This window comes from Terrapene carolina, unplaced genomic scaffold, assembly GCF_002925995.2.
Source record: "Terrapene carolina triunguis isolate 2854851 unplaced genomic scaffold, T_m_triunguis-2.0 Scaffold789, whole genome shotgun sequence".
NCBI lineage: Eukaryota > Metazoa > Chordata > Testudines > Emydidae > Terrapene > Terrapene triunguis.
The window spans coordinates 3,158,899-3,183,659 of record NW_020665140.1 but is presented as its reverse complement, the minus strand read 5'-3'; the positions used below and the strand labels follow the sequence as shown (position 1 = coordinate 3,183,659).

General features: G+C 41.5%; 1 protein-coding gene across 1 annotated transcript in view; it reads left to right on the top strand.

The window, feature by feature from the left end:
- Nucleotides 1–24,761, top strand: part of GRID2 (glutamate ionotropic receptor delta type subunit 2) — a 1,014,260-nt gene that overhangs the window by 803,617 nt on the left and 185,882 nt on the right. The window contains exon 10 of the mRNA XM_024197621.2: nucleotides 12,862–13,059. Coding sequence (XP_024053389.2) covers nucleotides 12,862–13,059 — 198 coding nt within the window. The remainder of the gene's footprint in view (nucleotides 1–12,861; nucleotides 13,060–24,761) is intronic.

Below are 24,761 nucleotides of genomic sequence, written 5' to 3'. Positions count from 1 at the left end.
CTTCTTCACCCAAGTTCTCAACCGTGCTACAAATGGGCTCAACAGAGTCCTATACATCAGATACAGACATGACTGCTCAGTCTTCAATCTTGCAAGGCTTAAAGCAAAAACAAAAGTAACAGAACTACGAATAAGAGAAGCACTCTTTGTGGATGGTTGTGCCTTCCTAGCACACACGGAGGGAGATCTCCAGTGCATCATAGATCACTTGGCCTCACAATCAGCCTGGAGAAAACTGGTGTTGCACCAGTCATCTTCACCGCTCCGTGCTATATCCTCTAGCGCATCCATTAGTGGAATCCAACTAAAGCAAGTTGACAGTTTTACTTGTCTTGGCAGCAACATCTCCAATGATGGATCTCTTGACAAAGAGATCACAAACAGGATACAGAAAGCTTCTCAGTCATTAGGAAAGCTACGTAACAATGTCTTGATGGACGTCACATCATCACACAATCTGTATATATGTATGTTGAGGAAGAACTATTTTGGAAATACTTTAGAGGGGTTTTAAAATTTGTCTTGGGCCGATTCTTCATCTTTAGTTGTGAAAAATACAAAATTCCCAAGGTAGCAACAAATCTCCACTTTTCTTGATGTTTCTCTCTCAGCTGTTCATGTCCATTTTAGAAGATTGGACAGGAAGATATTTTTTTTATCTAAACACATGGAGAAAAATGTTCAGTGAAATGTCTGTAATTTATATTGACACTGGTAGATGATTTTATTCATCCACCAGTGAAATAAACACATCATGAAGATTGATACACGATACAATGGGCTGGCTGTTTGCTATTCTTTCTAGTGACACCAGTCCTTGAGATGGAAGCTGTCATTCTGTATGAAATACACATTATAAGATTCACTACCTCTTAGGAGACAGTCTGCTGGAATGGAACTTTCTCTGACCATGCTGCTTTTCCTACCTGAAAACTGGAATCCAAATATCAGGTTCAGAGGATGGCAGGACATTTAGGAGATCAAGTATAAACTACCTTTTTTTATGAATGTATTATCTGATTGTATATATTTAGAAAAATAGGGTTTGGCAATTTATAATTTAAGGAGGATAATAGAGCAGTAGGCATACAGAATGGCAGGATTGAGTATCTGTTGCACTAAAAAAGGCTATATCTTTTAGAATTAAATATCTATTGGCGCAATGGCTGCAGTATCAAAGTTTACTTTACCTTTTTACAGGTAAGCAAAGTATTACTAGTTATAGTAGTATTTCCTATTATAGATATTGCTTATATTTATATGGCCCCCATTACCTGAGGATTTCACAGTCTCTAATGTGTTTATCCTTACAGGACCCATGTGAGATAGAGAAGTGCCGTTATCCCCATTTTGCAGGTGGGAGACTGACTTTCCCAAGGTCACACAGGAAGTCTGTGGCAGTACAGGGAATTGAAGCTTCCTGTCTCAAGTCCTAGGCTAGTGCCATAATCACTGGACATGCTTCCTTTACGGAAGGTCTGCTCAAATTAGTCATACCTTATCTATTGATAGAAAAGTTGTTTTAAGAAATAAATCTGTGTCCACTATATTAAAAAGCCTGAATTAGTTAGGCCTATATAATAACATACTCAGACATAAATGAGCTACCATCCATAGAAAAGGAGAATGGGAATTGGAAGACGTGAGTCAGTTTCTAACCCAGCTACTTACTAGTTTTGTCACTTGGAGGCAAGTCACTCCACTTTGCATCAGTTTCCCTTGTGACCCTATGCTCGCCTGTATTCACACCTTGCACACTACTGCAATGATAATTGTATAGAATATGCCTTGTGAGTTATCATATGAAAGCTAATAACAGGCTGGTTATTAATATGATGATAAACAGGTCTGTCCTAGACAAAGGAATGTGCGTTTACCTCCATTTACATATTGGCAGTAAACATAACAATCAAAATAAACCCCGGTGGGGGTTATCCTGTTCCTGAACTCGAAAGACAGAGATTTAACATGGATCCTGCGCCCCAGGGAGACACAGGAGATTGAATCCCAGGAGACCTACCTGACTTGTAAGACAAAGACATCCCTTCGGGGATATAAGGAACAGAGCGAGACTCCATCTTTATCCTTCACCTCAGGACACAACGAAACCAGGCGATTTGATCTCTGTGATTGGTCCTGGCCAGGCTGGCCAGTAAAAAGGTGGAAAGGAGACTATGGGTAAAAGAAACCATCTTGAGCAAAGACTTTATATTGCTAGATTGTTTTAGACTTTTAGATGCTTGTTTTCACTTTTATTTGCTTGTAACCGTCTCTATCTTTATCTCTGTTACGTGGTATCACTTAATCTATGCTCTTTTCTTAATAGACTTGTTTTGCTTTTATTATAAACCAATTCAGTGCTGTGTTTGGAGAAAGGGGTGCATTTACCCCAGTTAAGTTAATAAACTCTTTAACGGAGTATTTCAGAGTAGCAGCCGTGTTCGTCTGTTTCTGCAAAAAGAACAGGAGAACTTGTGGCACCTTAGAGACTAACAAATTTATTTGAGCATAAGCTTTCGTGGGCTACATCCCACTTCTTCGGATGCATAGAATGGAACATATATTGAGGAGATATATATACACAGACATACAGAGAGCATGAACAGGTGGGAGTTGTCTTACCAACTTTGAGAGGCCAATTAAGTAAGAGAAAAAAAACTTTTGAAGTGATAATCAAGATAGCCCAGTACAGACAGGTTGATAAGAAGTGTGAGAGTACTTACGTGGGGAGATAGATTCAATGTTTGTAATGGCTCAGCCATTCCCAGTCTTTATTCAAACCTAAATTGAGTGTGTCTAATTTGCATATCAATTCGAGTTCAGCAGTTTCTCGTTGGAGTCTGTTTTTGAAGCTATTCTGTTGTAAAATAGCCACCCGCTGGTCTGTCATTGAATGACCAGACAGGTTAAAGTATTCTCCCACTGGTTTTTGAGTATTATGATTCCTGATGCCAGATTTGTGTCCATTAATTCTTTTGCGTAGATACTGTCCAGTTAACGGAATAGTAACTGTGAACTTAATATCTTAATGCACTGTGATAGGGGCTGGGCATTGCAAACAAACATCTCTAAGGACCTGGGGGGCTGGAGTTCACTGATTGTTACCTGCTAAGTGAGGTTTGGCTGGGACAGCCTTGAGGAATTTGCTGGTGAGGAAGGAGGACTGTTCTGGCAGAAAGCTGATGCATAATCTAAATTGCCAGCAAAACTCACTCTTGCTCAGCCAGAGAGGTAACAGTGGCTCTCTATTCTGGGTAGTCCCAGCAGTGTGTTACATTCCTATCTCTAAAACTTGGATAATTATGTGTGACCATCATTTTAACATATTTTGGGATTATCAGAGAGAAGTGGGTACATAAACTAAGGCGGGATTTTCAAAAGTGGATTGGCCAAGTTCTTCTTCCACTGAACTTCATGAGAGTTTTACCATTGACTTCAATAGGAACAGAATTATGCTGAGTGCTTCTGAAAATCACACCCTGAAAGTATGATTCTTATCATGTCTTTCTTTATTTTCTATAATATGCAGCATCTATGTTAATAATATTAGTACAGGTACAGAATAAAGCATGCTGTACAGCTTCAGAAGTCAAGACTGCATTATTTGCAGCAACATATTAGGAATAATATGCAAGATGACTCTAAAAGCTTTCAAATATAGTCTAGTCTTAATGCACATTTTTATCATATCTACTATGATGGCTCAGAAATGGCTATTGTGGATGAAAATCAATACACAAAGCTTTGCTGCATCTTAATATAACACTGGCATGATAGTGCCATGAAGGAAACCTCAGTCCTGTAGTAAGACAATAGAATTATTTAAAAAAACACTTTTTAGAAAAAGAAATTGCATGAGTAGCAATAAACCCATAAAAAGGCAGATGTTTACAGTTAGAGCCTCCGATTCAGGAAAGCATCCCTGTTTCAGAGCATTATTTAAGCATATGATATTTAAGCACATGTCCAAATCCTATTGAAGTCAATGGTAAAACTTCCATTAAAGTCAGTGAGCTTTAGGGTATATGTACAGTGCAGATTGAGTTGTAATTGTGTCATGGGTAGGCATACCTGCACTAGCTTTAATTTAGCTGCTGTGTATAAATGTGGTAGTGAAGACGTGGCAGTCTGGGCTTCGATGCAGTTCAGCTGCCCCTGTCCAAGTCCACCGAGGATCCTCCTGCGTATGAACTCAGGTTGCTAGCCTGCATTGAATTCCATGCCACTGTGTATTCGCTACTATTGTTACCTGTGCTCGCTAGATTAAAGCTAGTGCAGATATGCCTACTTGTGCAACAAACGCACCTTCCCTTGCTGCGTAGATGTGCCCTTAAGCACATGAAGAAGTGCTGTCCTGAATAGGGACCAAATTTAAAACTCCATTCTTATCTTACTTATCTCAGCTTCTAGGGACTGATCATGTCAATAGTAGTCAATGGAAGTTGTGTGAATGCAATTGATTTGCTGATCAGGCTCTTTGTAGTACAGATGATCCTAAAACAATGATTTTGTATCCAGCCTGTTGTTATACAGGTCCTAAATTGGGTGTTAAAAACAGTATAAGACTTAACTGTAATTGTCTTTGTTTTTGTAGGTTTGAGACAGGCCATTACTTTTAGTATGGGGGTGGGGGGGTGTACATATGTCATTTAATTATTTTTCTGTAACCATTGCTAGTGGGAGGATTATCTATAATGAGAAAATTAAATGTTTCAATTAAATTTTAGCCATTGATTCTAACATAAAGTAATATATTTTTGCTGTTCAATTAAAAATAACAAGCTGCTGAACTGTTCCTATCCAAGTATAATCCCTGGACCCCTGGTCAATAAATCACTCAAGGCAAAGACATTTTTGGGGCTGAATTTCTCTCTGAAATCTAGAGGGGAATAAAGTCCAAAGTGATTAAAATTTAAAACTCAAACTTTTAAAAAAGTCAAGGAAAAGGTGATTGCACCAAGCAAGGAGAAAGTAGCCTCCTGTGTTTGAAAAATAGCTTGGCTGTAGTTTATGACCTTTCTCACTGCTTCCTCTCGGTTGTAATGACTACTTTGGTCATCCAATAGCCAAAAGAATGGAGCTGAACTAGCCAATAATGAGTGAGAATTTCACATTTGGGAGCAATTCCATGATGTTTACTGGTGACTGCAGTTGTCAAATATCATGGTGTATATTTGCCTCATGTGATTACTGAACCTCGCGCTCAGTCTGCATGAATCATTTAATGTGCCTGCATGCTGTTTATTACGTTCAGTACTGAGTTCAGACTAAGTGTCATACCTCACTCTGCTATAAAACATGAAAGTATGTGTAAGGCAGAACTACATTTCTTGTTTCACTTGATTTCTCTCTCTCCCGCCCTCTCTCTCCCTCATCTTTGCTAGAGAGGAAAGGAAAACGTATGCTCCTTGATGGAGTCCCATGTAATGAATTCAGATTGTCAATATTAAAATATCATAATCTGGTATGTTCAGAAAATTATAAAGAGTAGACAGAGGTCATTTTCATATGCTTTATGAATTCTAATCACCCACCTAATTAGCTAATCTCACCACTCTCTTCCAAACACAGCAGGAGCGCATAAGGTCATCCATCTGCAGTTTTAGAATCAAGCCTCAATATGTGTTGTAAACCCCCAGAGATTCTTTCTCCAGTTGTACAAATTGACATATTTTTGTTCACTGTTTAATTTCTATACAGCCTTCTTTCTAGGGGGTGTTTTCTTGGAAAAAGCTCAGGCTATTTTATGATTAATTTTAAAAGACCATCCTTGTTGGTGACATGTGAATCAGCTAAGTAGAAAAATAATGTCCATTCATCATCTTTAATTTTTTTATGAGAATGTGGTATTTGTGAGAGGTGCCAGCTTGACAGCCATTTAGACCAAAATCCTGTTTCTTTCCCCTTGTAGAGTGAGCATCGCACTGAAAGCAGCAATGTAGCACAGCTTCTCTTCTCTGGCTTACTTTCCCTTGTGAGCCTCAACTTCAGACTTGAAAGTCCACCTCTGGCATTAGAATGGAATTGGGTTTCCATGCCCATTCAAATGTCGGTTTCTCTGCTGAGTCTGCCAACAAGGAAACCAGTGGGTGGTGATGGTTTGTACACTAGTCCACTGTGAACTGGACTGAGACTACCAAGTCATTTCACATAGGCCACTTATTGTATTCTTATTTCTCAAGTCTTTAAAGATACTGGCCCACTGATACCACGGATGACACTTTTCCTACTTTTCAAAGACATTTTATTTCCTATAATATACTCATTAAAGGCCATCCAGAATGTCTGTGGGAATTTCTTCAAAGGAATTAATAATAATACATAGCACTCTTAATCCTACAGTCTCACGACACTTTAGAAAATTTGTGTATTCTTATCCCCATTTACATGTGGGGGAATCTAAGTTCAGAGAAGGTAAGTGACCAATCCAATCGCATATTGCAAATGAGCAGTTAAGTCAGGAATGGAATGCAGGTTTCCTTACTTCTAGTCATCTGCTCTAACTAGACTTCACTGCCTTCCTTATTATCAGCTCTGTATCGTACACTGAGAAAACCAGCTGCCTGGCAGACATATCTAGAGAAAATTCCCCATATCTCTTATTTCACATTTTCTGAAAATTCTGTTTACACCAATGCAATCCCCCTAAAGCCAATGTGTGGGTGTAACTGAAGGCAGAACTTGGCCCTTGGTAATTTTTTTTCAATTCTGTCTTTCATATCTCTCTTTATAGCTCACCTCCCTTATTATATTGCTCTGCTATCAATTCGCGTCCCCTAGTCAGGTAAAGTTAAAATCTCTGATACTTCTCAGCTTCCATTTCTACCCTTAAACTAATTTATTGGCTTTTTACTCACTTGTCCATTTCCCCCTTCTCCTCATGAAGCCTGACCTGCTGTATTTTGCAATCTCACTCTTCCGCCCCTTTTCCTTCTCCTACATATGATGCTTGCTTTCCACTCCTAATCCACCTACTAGGCATACTAGTGCCTAAATACAGTATAGATTTACTTACACGTTTTAAATACTGAAATACGACAAAAAAGGAAAGAAATTCTATGGGTTAAGAAGACTCACACCTTCAGGAGATCTGGGTTTAATTCCTAGCACAGCCACACACTTCTGTGTTGCCCAAGTCACATAATCTCTTGCTGCCTCGGTTCCCTATCTGTAAAATGTGCTTGATACTTCACTACCGCACAGAAGTGCGAGATGCTCTAATACTTTGGTGATGAATGCCATAGAAAAGCTATAAATAAATAAACTTTATAGCAACAGCCAAGTGAAGCAGGCAAATGCTCTCCAGGGTTCGCATCTCCAATATATTTTTGTTATCTCTTCTTTCCCCATCACCTGCCTTGATCATGTCATGTTGTCTTAATCACGCGTTTAACTTTACGCATGATCCCCGGAGGTGCTTACCTGACAGGGTCTTGGGATCTTTCATCTTCAAGTTCTTAGGGTACGTCTATACTTACCCGCTGGTTCGGCGGCAAGCAATCGATCTTCTGGGATTGATTTATCGCGTCTTGTCTAGACGCGATAAATTGATCCCGGAAGTGCTCGCCGTCGATGCCGGTAATCCTGCTCTGCAAGAGGAGTACGCGGAGTCGACGGGGGAGCCCGCCTGCCGCGTGTGGACCCACGGTAAGTACCTTTACGTTCGAACTAAGATACTTCGACTTCAGCTACGTTATTCACGTAGCTGAAGTTGCATATCTTAGTTCGAACTGGGGGCTTAGTGTGGACCAGCCCTTAGACTGTAAGATTCTCTGGGTGCAAGGACCTAGCCTTATGTTTGTAAACAGCTATGCCTTTCCTCTGGAACTATATAAATAGTGGCAATACTGTCCAGCTTTCCCTTTACATTCACTTCTCATTTTCTCTTCTCTCCGGCTAATCTTGTTGGGTCAAATTCTGACCTGTAGCTGTCAGATGGCTATGGGATCCACTGAGGCAGAAGAAGCTCCATCACAGGCCAACTGAAGTAAAGGGGGAGCAGCAGAACCCCTGGGATCCAGTCAATCCACCGATTCACAAGTGATCGTATTAATTGATTGTAGGGCTTCCTGTGAGCCCCTATCTCCCCAGGCCCCTCTTTCTTCACCGCATCCCCACCAGCTGCTCTGTGGGGGTTACTGAATCCCTCTGCAGAGGTAATTCCTGCAGTCCTTGAGTGGGAGAGACAGAGAGGCTCATTTTCTTCCCTTCGCCAGCTCAATAGGACTTGAGTAAAGAGTCACTTTGTGGTCCATCCCACAGTAGTCTGACTGACCCCCTTATTTCCATGGAAAAACGGGGTCAAGATTTTTTGGTTTACTGTAGCCTGCAGGAAGCTTCATTGCCTACCTGCCACCTTCAATCTTCTTTCCTGTACCTAGCATGCATGTTTGTGTCTCCCACCCTAACACAATCCCACTTTTTATTCCCCTAATTGTTCCTGTTCAGCACATGACAAATTTAAAAAAAAAATTAATTGTCCTGTTTTCTCAAGAAGAAAGATGGTCACTCTTTTTTGTTTTCACATATTGTTAGGGAAATGTCACTCTCCCTCTCTAAACACAGGATCAAAAAACCACTACTGTAGTTTCAGACAGCAGCATTTTGGGGGAGGGAGGAAATCAAAAACCACATGTAAGAAGTATTTTTGTTTTCTCTTGAATGTTTTTTGAGTACCCATAACATATTACAAGAAAGTTAGTGATGAATTTTGTTTTGTTTTGGGTTTGTTTAGTGGTCGTTTTTTGCTTTCCTAATAATCAAGAAAAATGTGCACGTCTGAACATCTTTCCACATAGCAATGTGGGAGATTATATCTTGTTACCCTTCTGACACACTGGACACCTTTTTTCTTTTTGACTCTCTCACCAACAAAGAATATTACCTAGTTTAATAAAAGATTGAAATTAATGGTGAAAGCTGCACACTTTAAATGCTGTTTAAAATCGGCTAAGCAATTAGCTGGTGCTTTTAAGCTGATTGAATACAAATTCAGAATTATGAGCAGCTATTATCTAATAACCCAACAAGTGTTGTGAATAAATCCTTGCTAATATGAAAATTATCAACTCCTGGAACACCCTATTCTACAAGCAGGAACTTTGTGCATAATGCCCTTAGATTGATAAACTGCAGATGTTTTGGGGGGAGTATTCATTTATTTCTCTAACTTGCGTTTCTGCTTAGGGAATCTGTCATCCAAATGATCAGCAAATCAGAATTCACAGTTTGTTTTCGTTAATAGGCAGACAGGTCTTCATTGACTTAGTCTCAATTCTTTTAATGATCTTTGGACCCAATCTCTAGAAAATAACTTAATGGATTGGGTTCAGTTGTTGCTTTCCATTTTTATTTATTCTGGCCGATTTTAGAATCATAAAAACATAGGACTGGAAGGGACTTCAAGGTCATCTAGGCCATCCCCCTATCATTTCGGATGATTGTACATGTGATTTGAAAGAAAACAGTAGAGATTGACAGATGCATAGTAATATCTTGACAAATAAGTCAACACTTCCTTCCCCCTGAGAATCATAAAAGAATGGTTTGCCAACACAATCCGGTCATGTGCTTATTTGTTTGACAGTGTCCTTAACATGTAGTTATAGTCAGGACAGTGACAACAGTCTCTAAAAATGTCACCTTGTTCAAAATATCTGTCTTCTGTGTGTCTTTGAGTCATATCTACTTACGTTATTGACAAAATTACAATTGTGAGCCAGTACAGCTGGATTATTTTCTACCTTGTGCAATGTGCAAAATACTCCGCTAAGATCTGACAACGGAATCTTCATTACTGGTGACAATGTGTGAGATACAAAAAGATAATGCAGCTTGACTTTCAGATCCATGTTGTGTTTTCAGAGGGGAATAAAAACTAAACAAACCCTTTTTACATGTTAACAGTACATCTCATCTGGATATCACTGAAAGAGTTGAACAAATAAGGAGATATGGAACATCATTTTTAGAGTTACCCTTGTGTGTGGCAAAATCACTACATACTTGATGAGGACTTGGATTACAAATCCACACAGAGCAATAAGATCCTTCCTCTACATAGAGTTGTGGGCTACAAACACTAGGAGCAGGAGGTCAGGGAGTGACAGAGAATTGGGTGCATGCAGTCTTGGTCCCAGCCTCAAAGAGCTTACAGACTATATGCAAGACAACAGATGGATATAGACAAATCGATGGGGGAATACAAGGAACCAATGAGATGATATCGGTCAGCATAATAGGCAGTGGACTCAAATGTGAGGGGCAGCATGAGAAAAAGCATGAAAGTGCTTGTTTGAAAATTTTACAAGTGGGCTATGGAGGCTGGCATCATTGGCTAATCAGAGGTGGGAGTCAATCTCTCAATTGTGAATGAGAGATGATAGGCAGAGTGGAGATATTTTCTCAGATGATCAGCAAAATGAAAGCCCAGATGAGAACTCCCAAATCAATCACCCGTTAGCTAGCTGTGTGGCAATCAAAACTTTCTTGTACTCAGAAATATGATTTTGGCTGTCTTTTTCTTTTATCAAAAATGTGGAAAAAACATACAACAGAAAATATAATGTAGGGAAAAAACGAAAGTAAAAAATATTGGTTAAAACAACCTTGGAAGTGCAGAGACTATATTGCGGAGTGGCTTAACTTAAAACTAAACCACATTTACAGATCTTGGTGAAAAATGAAAGAAAATGGTACTAACTGGGAAGTCTTATCTATGGACAAACTAACTCACCAATGCAATGTCAGATACTAAGGACATCCTTTGCTGAATATTTGCAAAGTCATCTTTTCAGAGGCAAACCCACCTGCTTCTTAAAATAATCTACTTAGTATCTGCTAGGTGAAATCATTTAAAATAATGTCAACCAGTTTGTCTTGTCATGTTATAAATGGATAATCTGGTGTTTCCAGTTTACAGTGGACAGGGCCAGCTCCAGGCACAGGCAAACCAAGCACGTGCTTGGGGCGGCACATTTTCAGGGGCGGCATTCCGGCCATCCTTTTTTTTTGCTTGGGGCAGCAGCGCGTCCTGCACGGGGGGGGGCGCCCTGGAGCCGCTGCGGTTCGCATCGGCAAGCAGCGCCAGCACCGTATGGCCGGGCAGGTTCCGAGCACGGGACACTTGGGCTGGGGGCTACCCCGCGGGGCGCACGGAGCCGCATGCAGGTGCCGCAGGGCGGCTGCCCACCCCCCAGAGCAGCAGTAGGGCCTGGGCGAAGCGGCCAAGCCGCCCAGGGGCTGTGGCAGGGCGGCCAGGAGCAGCAGCAGGGCCATAGAGGGGACCGGTGCCCGGGGCGCTGCTGTGTGGGGCCTGCGTCCCACTCTCTGGGGCTCCGCTCCTTCTGGGCCTGCCCTGTCCCGCCCCGACTCCTCAGCCCCCTGCTGGGGCGGTCCCCCAGCTCTGCCCTCACAGGTCCTGGCCGGTCCTGGAGGCGGGAGCCCCGGCTGGAGGGACCCTGGGCTGAGGTGGGGCCCGGGAGCCCCGCTGCTTTCCCCGACCCTGCCAGCGCCAGACTGGCTGGAAGCGAGTGGGGAGTGGGTGGAGTCAGCACTGGTGTGGGGGAGCCCAGCGCTGGGGCGGCAGGGGGTGCGGGTGGGGTGGAGAGCCCAGGGTTGGGGTGGCAAGGGGTGCGGGTGAGAGCCCAGGGTTGAGGGGCAGTGGGATGCGGGGGGAGCCCAGGGCTGGGGTGGGGGGCAGCCAAAAATTTTTTTGCTTGGGGCGGCAAAAAACCTAGAGCCGGCCCTGACAGTGGAGGAAGAGAAGGACAAGAAAAATGTTAGTCTTTCAAGTATGTGGCTTCTTCTTGTCCAGTTTTAGCCTACAATGTTAGTTAATGATGGCATTTATTTGTCAGATGTATTGGATTTTTGTACTCAATAGAAAATGACAACCCTGTGGAATCCTTCATGTTTATGAGTAGTCATTCTCTGTGCATATCTGTGCAGGACTGAAATTAAATTGCCCAAGCAGAAGAATCCTGTACCGAGAGGCATTTGATATTACAGTCTTTTGACTTATTTTTGAAATATACAACAGAAAACAAATCAATGACTTTAACAATATCTGCAAGAACTAGATCTTCAGCAAATAATATTTAACAGAGCCTATGAGACATCATTAACAGTGTATAGTGTAATTCAAAAGCTTATTTCAAAATAATAATTTATTGAATATATATAAACATAAAAAGCACAGATGCATTTTAAAACAAGTGTGAAATCTTCTTTCTGTATATAATACCTTTTGAAGATGCAAATAATATGTACCAGACTCTGATGCCTTACTCCAGTTCAATAGCATCTTACTCAGTGGTGCCAGCCCCCACCATTCAAAAATCCTCGGTGAGGCCCCCAAAATCATGAGGTTTTTTGGTAAATACATTTTGGGTTCTGTTTGTTTGTCTTCTGGTTCTTGAGCCTTTAGGATGCACTTGGGTCACTTTTTCAATTTCTAATTCCCAAACAGGAGGGCTAAAAACTAAAAAGTTTTTCAAAAAGAAATAACATGAGTCTCTCAATAAAATTCTAGGCGTTATCAACATTCTTTACTTCACAAATCATCCCATTAACTAAAATGGGACAGACCACAGAGCAACTACAATGGGATGATTTCAGTGTGAGTAAGGATATCAGAATCTGGGTATCTGAGTCTAATAGCTAGTCCTATTTAAATAGTGGGATTAGCTGCAGAGTAAGGTATCACTCACTGTGAGTAAGAGCTGCAATATTAGGCCCACAGTTAATTTTCTAGTTTCTTGAAAACATAAAATAAAATTTCTGATAATTTTTAAAAAAAAATTAGCCTCCTTTTTAGTCAGTGCAATAACTGGTTATATTACTACCTTTCTCTCTATGTAGGAGGAGCCATTTGTGATGGTGTCCGAAAATGTTTTGGGAAAACCGAAGAAATACCAGGGTTTCTCAGTAGATGTCTTGGAAGCCTTAGCTAATTACCTTGGCTTTAAATATGAAATTTATGTTGCACCAGATCACAAGTATGGAAGCCCCCAAGAGGATGGGTCATGGAATGGACTGATCGGAGAACTAGTATTTAAGGTAAGGAGGTTAATTATTTATTAAATTAAAGGTGTATAATGACCCATAAGCATGTAGCTTATTTATTGATGTTGCATCATTAAGTGCCTCCCTTGATGGTTCAGTGGTATTGTTTTATATGGTCACTGCCTATGCTAACAGGATTGATACTGCTACCAATGCCCTGGGGAGTGATGGTGAGAAGGTGAACATGGAATGATTCATCTGTTATCAGGGATCTCCCATCCAGTTTTTCAACCATAATATAGTACTGTGAGGTAATGTGGTAAAAAAAAAACAGCGATCCTCAGCCTCCTAATTAATTTGGCAAAACCAGCCGTGAATGAGAAGAGGCTGTCCTAAGGGGGAAAATTCTATGTTATTTTAATTAGTAAGACATTACATAAATAATGTATAGCATTTAGAGAAATATTGGTGGTGATGAATAATAAGTAAGGTATATGATCAACAGAAAATGTTTTATTGATGTATAATATTTGTATGATGTAGATGCATCAATTGAAAGCAGTATATTTGTTAATCTGTATTTAATAAACCATCTTCATTTACTCAATTCTACATTAAATGTTTAATATTATAGCATATCTAAATTAAACAAAATAAACATGCTTTATTTGGATTTTTTTCACTCTTCCCAACTTATCTGATCCTCTGCCTTCATTTTTTCCTTTGAAATGGAAAAGAAAAATCTGTGCAGCAGATGCTTTGGCAAATTTCTTGGTTGTGCTGTAAAGTTTTCAGATAAATTTTACCTGCCCCTGCTAATCCTGGGTGTGGTTGTCACCCTGTGGAAGCATATGGAGAAGTGTTTGTTACTCTTCCACTCCTCAGTGGAATGGAGAAGAGTATTGTTTCCACTGCATCGCTCTCTTCTCTCTTGCCCTGCACAGATGCTGCTGTGCTGGAGCTCTGCATGAATGGAGCTCCATGGAGTGCAGGGGAGGTGCCATCCACTGTATAGTCTGAAAATATCCATATGGAAATGCAAGTAGGAGCTAATAAGCTGTATTATCTCCCTCTGGGGCTAGGTCTACACTACAGCGGGGGTCCGACCTAAGATACGCAACTTCAGCTACGTGAATACCGTTGCTGAAGTTGCGTATTTTAGGTTGGCTTACCTGGCGGTGAGGACGGGGGAAAGCCGACCGCTGCCGCCGACTCCGCTGCCGCCTCTTGTCGAGGTGGATTTCCGGAGTCGACGGCAGAGCGATCAGGGATCGATTTTACCGCGTCCTCACGAGACGCTGTAAGTCGATCCCCGATAAACCGATTGCTACCCGCCGGATCGGCGGGTAGTGAAGACATACCCTGGATCTCCTCCGCAGCAGCTATTGAGCATCCCCAGAGAGAATATATGCAATGATAGTGCAGGTCCAATGTGAACTACAGAGTATCAGCTATTCTTTGGCTCATGGAAGAAGATAACCTTCCCACTGGTCCTTCCAAAATCCATGGTTTCTACAGCTTTATTCTTCCATACACACACCTAGCTTTTATACCATGGGTTATTTCTGTACTGGGGACAGTCTGGCCCCTGGATCTTAATGGAACAGGATCACATTTTTACTTTATTTTATTTTCTCTGATATCAAAAATCATCCTTTCTACCCTTCAATTTCCTCCACTCACAGTTTAAGACAGAACAGAAGGGGAAGAATGCAACTTCTACCAAGAATGCAACTCTGACTTGCAAAGTACACTAAGTTGCACAGAAACAAATAAGAGACGCTTGAAGTTTACAAGAACTCAGGTCATCCAAGAGTGATCTAAAGAAGTGATAGAAAGAGGAGATTACCTTAATAATCAACTCAAATCAAGAAACATCCAGGAAGACTTAAGAGTGCATAATGGCTATTTCCCCACTTTCTAAAAGAGGCCTTGAGACCAAAAATGAAACTGCATACTTATTTAAAATCAGCTCGGTGTGGGGAGGGAGGAATAGATGAAACGTTGGATAAAAGTCATATTTAAGAGTGTGGCCAGCTCTCACCAGCTTTAGTTATTCTAAGAGAAAGTTATTATTATTTATTACTACTTGATGAGCAACCGGGTGCCTCATCAGAATCAAGACCTCTTTATGCTAGTTGCTGTACAAACACACAGCAGAAGAAAGTCCCAGCCCTAAAGAGTTTACAACCTAATACAAGATGCAACAAATAAAAGAACAAACAATTGGAGGGGATATTAAGTAGGGGAGAATGAGGTTAATGATAGGGATATGTGGTTATATAGATTAACTGTAAATACAGTAGCAGGTTTTCAATTGATTGTGTGTATGTTTAACATATGTATAAAAGCAGGAATACTAATGATATCAGGAGTCCACACAGGCCATCTACCAGTCCATTAGTAAATGCAGAAACACATATAGTGCACATCCCAAATTCAGGACTCATTTAACCATGTGATGTACTTAAAGTTATGTAACAGGAGCAGCCTCATCCAGTGAGTACACAACATTTTTGCACATCCAATTTAAGAGCCAATTTCTGAAAATTTGGGCCAAGGGATTGAACATTGATGAAAGGGTAGCAGGAAAGAAGGCCGAGTGTGGGAGGAGGGGGAATTTTTGAAGATATGTGTATAGTTTCCTTAAAACTATCTGGAAGCCTAGGAGGGTGGCGGCTCGGGAAGGTTCTAGGCATAAGTGGTACAATGAAGCATAGAGGGAGAGACTTTTACACACACTCAGCTTTATAGATAATACCATTATCCTGATAACATTCCTTTTTCAGTGTAAGAAGCAGGGCCGGCTCTGGCTTTTTGGCCACCCCAAGCCAACAAAAAAAACAAAAAACAGGGCGGCCAGTACGGCAAAGCCTGGAGCCGGCCCTGGTAAGAAGAAAACAACTCTTACTGTGATTCTTTACCGTTGTCACATGGAAATAGTTGTTTGCATGGTGCTCTCTTTCTTCATATGTTTGATTTAACTTTTTAGAATGCAAATTCTAGAGGGCAAGGACTTTATCTGCAGATGCATCTGTACCACCCCTTAGTACATTAGGGGCACTGGTGTAATATAAATAATAGTTGCTGTAAAAAGGAATGACAAATGTAAATGACCTAGTGACTGATCGTGGAAGCCATTTTCCATGTCTGCAAGTGGTATTTAATTAGCAGTCACAGCAAATAGTAAGGACCAATGCAATCAGATGAAGTACCTAGATCATTAAGTACTTGGGCTAATATATGGCAAATGCAGATAAGTGTTAAATAACAAGTCTCGCGGTAAAATGCACTAAAAAAAACCCCATTGAATATCTGCTAAATGGCAAAATGATATAGCATGCGGACTAAGAAGGGAGGTGGGAATTAAAGAGCACTTGAAATGGAAAATGGATGGTCCCGGGTGGTAGGCTATAAATGAATACAGTAGTAATCAAATATCTGTAATAGTGATGGTGTCAACCTTTTCTGCATTGCTGAATAACACGAGGTCTATTAGGATGTAAAATAACCACCCATGAGAAATGGAGGCAGCCCTATTATTTGTAAAAGACTGGAAAATGCACTAGAACACCACTAGGAAATGGACTAGTTATTTTAATAGGTATTTACTATATATCCAGCCTCTGTGGTGATGTTATCCTCAAGAATTTTAAAAGTTAGCTTCAGATAAGACATTGAAAAGTTTGGGTGGATAGTCAATGATTGTCAGGACTTATTTGGCCTTGGATTGAGGAAGCAAATCTTGTGAGAAAAAGTTCTTTGGCACTTACAGTATTTGTTTGTACATCTTACTTTTGTAAAATAAACTGCCTTTGTCGTAGTCGTATCTCTTGCAAATCCTGATGAAACTAGGAAGTGTAGAGGTGTGCTGTGATAATTTTTAAAAGTTAACCTAGCATTTTCCAATTTAAGAAAATTGATTTTTGTCTTATGTTTTGGGCATAGAATCAGGTAGATTCTTGCTTTCTAATCATTTCTCTGTTCTCTAATTATTATGATACATAATCTGCTGCTCTGTGCAATGGCCAACATACCATCATCAATTTGTCATTTGAGAAACAGTGCATAACCCAAACAAAAGAGTCCACATTCTCAGTGACTTTGGGGCTGAGGCAGGATTGAAATACATTTAATCAGTGTCACATGACTGTCTCATAACCCAGAAATCCTAAATACTGAAATCAGATGGTTCACTAATAATACATGTACAGTATTCTTTCCTTCCCAATAACAAGATGCTTGGAGAATCTCAAAATCATTCTGAGATCAGACATTTACATTGATAAGCAAATGACACGTCATTGAAGGTGTGTTGTTTTATTCGGGTGCTAAAAGTGCACAGTCTGTGACTCTGAATGATGTAATCTCTCTCTTATGCTGAAAAGTTATGATGGGAGCTTGGCTCTCACTGACACACAACTGTGTCCAGACTTCTCTTTTTTAATTTTTCCCTTACTACCGGCAGCCCAAAGCTGATGACCTGTATTGAGGTAGGAGGTGATCTTTAGCCCATTATATTGTTAACAGCAGAGTTTCACTGTGCCTTCTCTCTCTTTCCCTTTCCCTGCCTCACTTAAGGGACTATTGAATTGCTGGGCAAGCAGCCAGCATAGATCTATCTCTCCCGGCGTGAAAGCTGTTCCTGGAAGCCTGCTTTCTCCTTATTTACAGTGAATTGAGCTTTGCTTCCAGAACTCCAAAAACCTCTTTGATTGGCAACCTTCGGGGGGGGGGGGAACACTTTAGATTAAAAGTTGAAGCTATTTTTAAAAATTCTTATAGGACATTGACTGATTTTTTCCATTCAAATCTGACATGCTAATTTAGTCAACACAATGTGGAGGCCATTCAGAAACCCATGGGTTGCCCTTTACACATTGCCACTTGAGCCAAGATGGAGTTGGGCACACTGTGCATGTTCAAAAATTAAATCTGTCTCTTCACAAGTGTTGTGGAAAACAGCAGCACTCACACGACGCATTGTTGAGTGTATCTCTCAGAGAAGGCATGTCATGTCTTTGCAGTGCCACTGCAGCAGGTGCACCATATGAGATGACAGTTGCTATAGTAAGTGCATAGTTCCTGTGTTAAATAGAGCAAAGCCTCATGTGCTGCATCTACATAGCATTTCCTCGAAGACAGGCAGGCACACCTCCTCCAGTATTCCCAGGGAGGTTAAAATTTTGCTTCTCGTATTTGAGTGCAGGGGACTGGACTAGATGACCTCTCGAGGTCCCTTCCAGTCATAAAATTCTATGATGATGACTTATGTACTTTTCTTTGTCGTGAGTTCACTGTAACCCATGTCCCGTTGCTACCTGACCCTCTTCACTTTTCAGTCTGTGGACTCCAGAGGTGTGAAATCAGAGACACAAAACAGAAGGTACAGCCCTGTGGGAAAAAGAAAGTGAGGGCAAGGTAGCTTTATGCCTTTATCAGGGACTTGTGCAGCTCCCAGCATAAGTAAGAGAAGTTTTGGGGACTGCTTTAATTTATGGCAGCCTTACCTGGACTGCCTATGTGCTTCTTTGCTTTGGCACAAAGTGCTATGTGCACACCCCAGATCCACTATCAACCATGCATAAGGGTGCTTACATCAACCTCATGGTGATCCTCCCCTGGGGGAATTCTTCTCCAGATGTAGTGTCCCCTTTATATTCCCATGTATACCACTGGAGCAGCATATGGTGGCAGAGTGGGGGCCAGACCAGGGCTGGTCTTACCATGGGGCAAACTGAGGCGGCTGCCTCAGGTGCCAGACTGTGGGGGGTGCCACTAGGACCCAGAGTGTAGAAAATTGTGTCTGCTGCTGGTGCATATGTATTCTCTCTGCTCTAGATTCACAGAGATGGTGGAGTGCTGTGCTGGAGGAAGGAGGGCACAAGAGACACAACAGGCAGGCAGGAGAAAAGGTGAGAGGGAATAACAGAAAGCAGCAGGAGCTGCAGAGAGAGAGAGAGGAGGAGGAGCCTCTTATGTACCTCTCTAGCACCCCCAGGAGCCTGGACTGATTAACACCAGCTTCTCAGGGAGCTTCCTGTTTCCTGCTGCTTCCCTGAACCCACTTGAGGAGAACAGACAGTCAATTGAAGTAGTAGGAGCCAGTTAGGCCCTTAAGACGCTGATATCTTCCCTCACTTAGGCCCTGCTACCAGCCTGCTTATTTGCCCCCTTCAATTGACTGTTGAGAGCCACTATAGCTGGCACAGAACAGTAGTCATGAGTGAAAGAAGGAAAACATCCCTCTGGGGCAGCACTCAGAAAAAGAAAGAAAGCAAAGGAAGCGTTTCTATCTAAGCAGGAAGGAGAGATACGTAGACACAAATGTTCACAGTGAGCCTTCCGGCCCCAGTGAGGATGTGAGAGTGGTGAGGAGATCCCTGATCTTCCAGTTAGTCAGAGTGCAGGTGACCTGGCAGCTACTGCAGCACCCATATCTCCATCTCAAATGGATGTAACCATGCACATTCCTGAAGAAAAGTGTAGATCAGAGAAGAATGTGGCGGAGGCGCAAGAAACAGCTGCTCCTGAGTTTAATTCCTTAAGTCTAGATGATCCAGGACTGTGGACCCACTTGAGCAGTAGCCTGAGGGACTTCCTTGTACTGCTTGGGCCACAGCAAGTGAAAAACTTCATGTTCCCCAAAGACAATGAAAATAGAAGTTTCTATCCAACACATTATTGGCGTAAAATCCTCAGTGGTGACAAAGTGGAGAGGCCATGGCTTATGTACTCAAAAACCCAGAATGGTGCATACTGTTTTTGTTCCAAACTCTTCCAGTCTAATGTTCCAGCCACATTGGGTTCTACAGGAACAAAGAACTGGAAAAATCTGGCTAGAAATCTGGCATGCCATGAGAAGGCAGTAAATCACCAGAGAGCATTCCATAGGTGGAAAGAGCTTGAGATGAGACTAAGGTTAACGGCCACCATAGATGATCAGATCAAGAGAAGATTGCATCAGAGTCTCTTTACTGGCAAAATGTTCTGAAAAGGCTCATTGCCATTGTGAGAATGCTTGCTACCCAAAGCCTAGCACTGCGTGGCACTTCAGATCAGCTGTATGTGCCAAACAGTGGCACTTCCTTAAAACTGTGGAGCTGATGGCTGAGTTTGATGCTGTACTCCAGGAGCATCTAAGAAGAGTCACCACCCAAGAAATGTACACACACCACTACATAGGAAAAACAATTCAAAATGAGATCATACAGTTACTGGCAACAAAAGTCAAGCAGCAGATTGTGGCAGATCTGTTGTTCTGGACTGCATACCTGACATCAGCCATACCGAACAAATGACTTTAATCATGCATTTTGTAACAACAACAGAACCTAGTGAAAATGTCCCTGCAATGGTGACTGTGAGAGAGCATTTTTTAGAATTTATTGGCATTGATGATACTACAGGAGCTGGTATGACAAATGTGCTTCTTAAAAAGCTGGAAGATATGGGAATTGCGAGAGCTGACATGAGAGGTCAGGGCTACGATAATGGTGCCAACATGAGAGGAAAGAACAGAGGAGTGCAGACACAGATCCGAGAGTTAAACCCTCAAGCTTTTTTGGTCCCAGGCAGTTCTCATTCATTGAACTTGGTGGTCAGTGATGCAGCATCAGCTTCTAGTGAGGCTGCTGAATTTTTTCATGTAATTCAAAGCATCTGTGTATTTTTCTCTGCATCAACTCATCTATGGCAAATTTTGAAGCAACATCTGGGAACATCCTCTCGGACACTGAAACCACTGAGTGCCACACGATGGGAAAGTCGAGTGGAGGCGATAAAGCCTATCAAACACCAAATCGGGAAGATAGCTGATTCCATAGTTGCCATTATGGAGGATAATGCTATGACAGGAACTGTTCATGGGAGAACAGTGGCAGAGGGAAATGGAATCACCAGAAACATACATAACTTCAAATTTCCATGTGGCTTAGTGTTGTGGCATGACATACTGTTTGAAATAAATGTTGTAAGGAAGAGACTCCAAGGTGTTGACCTTGATCAATCTGGAGCAATGGAACAACTGGACAAAGCAAAGTCATATCTACAGTCTTACCAGTTAGATGAGGGATTTCAAAACATTCTGAAGAGTGAAGCTATTTTCTCACCCCATTCAAGAATACAAGAGTCACCGAAGAAGAAGACATTTTGATTATGAGGCACGGGATAGTCCCATAAGAGACCCCAAACAACAATTCAAAGTTGAATTCTTTAACCAGATGCTAGATTGTGCAATACAGTCAGTTGAAGAACGTTTCATGCAGCTCAAGGAACACAGCAGTATATTTGGGATGTTGTATGATATTCCAAAACTCCTCACTATACCTTACTACACCAGCAATGCAGGGCACTAGAGACAGTGTTGACATATGATGACATGCACAATATTGATGTGAGTGATTTAGGTGATGAACTGAAAGCCCTTTCAAGATACATTTCAGCAGGGTCAATTCCAAAGGCTGTTCTGGAATATATGTGCACAAATAAGATGACCACCCTCTTTCCAAATGCTTTTGTTGCTCTGCGCATACTTCTAACGCTTCCTGTAACAGTTGCCAGTGGAGAATGCAGCTTCTCCAAGCTGAAGTTAATAAAAACATATCTACGCTCCACAATGATAGAGGAGAGGCTGGTTGGCCTTGCAACCATCTCAATAGAGCATGAGCTGGCCCAGACTCTGGACTTTCGGCAGTAAGCAGTTCAAATCTTTGCAACCAAGAAGGCACGGAAAGCAGTACTTTGATTATTCAAACAGATGAAAATGCCAGTGTTTACTATGCAGACAAGAAAAGTTACATTTGCTGTTCAGGCATTTGAAAGTTAAGTGTTACTTAAAATTTTTGAACAAGGCATTTTAAGTTGTTAGTTCTCCTTTATTGGGTAGGTAGCAGAGCAGTACCATGAGAGGAGTAGAACAGGAAGAAGGCAGAATTGAGACCTTTCAAAGTTTTGGCCCAAGCGAGGAGGCATGGGGGCATCATTTGAGCTCCCCGCCTCAGGTGCCAAAATGTTGTGGGCCAGCCCTGGGCCAGACTCAACCCCAAGGTGTTTCCTGACATAAAATAATGTCTCTTCTGTTGGAATAAATATTTTTCCTTAATTTTTTTAAATGCCAGCAAAGTATTTTGTTTAAAACTCATGTTTGCATCAAAAAATCACATTGGACATAATGCCCTTGTTGTATTAATCAGTACGTATTTATCCTCAGATTAACCTTAAATAGCAATTAAATGAAAGGTCGCATTAGAGCAAGTTTAAGGGTGGATTGAAAAATAAATAGAGGCTGTTGCATCAGTATTATCAGTTCTCCTTAGTCTTAGTTATAAGCACGGAATCACCATAAGATTGTTTTCAGGCATATAGAGCAATAATCGTAAATGGGTTTACTTAAGCAATAACATGTAAGGTTTAGGGGATTTCCTGGGCAATGATGATAGACTTGTGTCAGTGCAGAGCGGTGACATCACCATCAGCGCCATGTTGTAATGACTAATACAGTTTCATATACAGGTCATATCAAGAAAAATAATGTTCTCTACTGTTTGTTCAGTAGCCAATCAGTTTCATGAACCAACTCTCACAGTTTCATTTAACTTAAGTTTGTAAACCAAAATAACTAAGATTATGATAATTGGTAATATTTTGGCACTCCTAAAACTTAATGAGTGGAGTATTTTACATGTTTATAATTTAGACTGGCAACTTTACATCTAAATATTGACATAATTGCATGCATTTGCCTTTCTTTCTCTGAAGCACTTAGCGAACCTTGACTTCTGAAAGCTAATGTCTCTCTGATTTATTTTGACATGATAATGATAAGCATTTCTTTTTTCCACTTGCTAGTTTTTGTGTAATTTGACATAATCTGTACATAATTAAGAACACTCACCTTTGATGGATCAACTATTAGGTGAAATCTGGTAGTTACTATAGGTTTGATTTATAGAGAACCTGATGCCCACAGCTCAGTCAGTGAGAGCTGTAGGTGCTTAGCACCTTCAAAAATCAGTCCATATGTGTCCAATTCACCACTTGTTTGGCAAGCAGTGGGAACTTTGCCTGAGAAAGGAGTGCTGAATAGGTACTATCAGGAAAATCTTGGTCCCATAGAAGTCAATAGCAAAACTCCTGGTGACTTCAGTGAAGCCCAGATTTAACCCAATGTGTTCAATGAGTCATGTTTTGATACCCCTTGGTTAACTGTCGAGTGAGGTCTCATTTTGTTGTATTAACCATGTAAACATATGAATAATCTATAATCATCACTAAGGCTACGATTTACTCATGGTTATTTTTAGTAAAAGTCATGGTGTGAATTTGTTTATTGCCCATGACCTGTCCATGACTTTTACTAAAATTACCCATGACTAAATTGTAGCCTTAGTGATGATTATAGATTATTCATATGTTTACATGGTTAATACACACAACAAAATGAGACCTCACTCGACAGTAAACCCGGGGGTATCAAAACATGACTCATTGAACACTAATTATGGGAGGGGCTACTCTTGGTGGGGCCGCTGCTCCGGGGGGAGGACTAGGGGCTGCTGCTGGGGTGGAGGGCAGGGCCAGTGGCACCAGCTGCCATATGCCGCCCCGGGACCACTGGGCAGCGGCCTGTGCAGCTGGTCCCAGGGCCACTCAAGCAGCAGCCAGTGTGGAGTCGCCTGAGCGGCTGGCTGCAGTGTCACTCCAGCAGGGGCTGGTGTGGCAGTCCCCAAGGCTACCTGAGCAGCTGGCCCCAGAGCCAGCTGCTTGGGCAACCCTGGGGTCAGCCACACTAGCCCCTGTAGAAGTCACAGAATCCATGATTTCCGCGACCTCCGTGACAGACGTGGAGCCTTAATCATCACCCAGTGAGATATTATATTGTTACAAATATACTACAAAAATCATTTTCACAGTTTTCCTGCAGTTCATACAACACATCTCTATTCATAAAAGATCTCTCTCACTTAATATGAAGCAAATGCAGTACAGTGGCAACCAGGTTGGTACTTGTTAGTAGCACTTTTCACTACAGTGGTACTAGCCAGTATTATTACTAACCGACTTTGGCATCAGTGATAAAGAAATTGTTCTCTGGGAATACACTGGTTAAAATTCAGTAAATAAAATAAGTATGTGGGTAGTAATATTCCCTCTTAAAAAGAAACCTAAACACAATCAGGGCCGGCTCCAGGCACCAGCACAGGAAGCAGGTGCTTGGGGCGGCCCATGAAAAGGGGCGGCACGTCCGGGTCTTTGGCAGGAATTCGGCAGCGGGTCCCTTGGTCCCTCTCGGAGGGACGGACCAGCCGCCGAATTCCCGCCAAAGAATGAAGCAGTGCCGTTGAGCTGCCGCCGATCGCAACTTTATCTTTTTTTTTTTTCTTCGCCGCCGCTTGGGGCAGCAAAAAAGCTGAAGCCAGCGCTGAACACAATAGCACTGAAAAGACAGGATTTATCTTTCACCGTTCCTTTTACCACTTTACTACCACTGCCTTATCAGTAGACATAATTGTATTGCAATGACTTCTGTAATATCACAAAGGAAATGGAATACTTCCATTAGAACAACGGCGATCCTCTGTCATAGCTCACTGATAACTGTACTGGAGTAGTAATGCAATGGAAATTTGGAACAATTCATTCCAAGGAGGTAAAATATAAGCAACATCTCCACAAATGACATGATACTGTGCTCTTCCATACAACACATTTCAACACATCTCTTGTGAAAACCTGTTTATTTAAAAAAGCTTAAG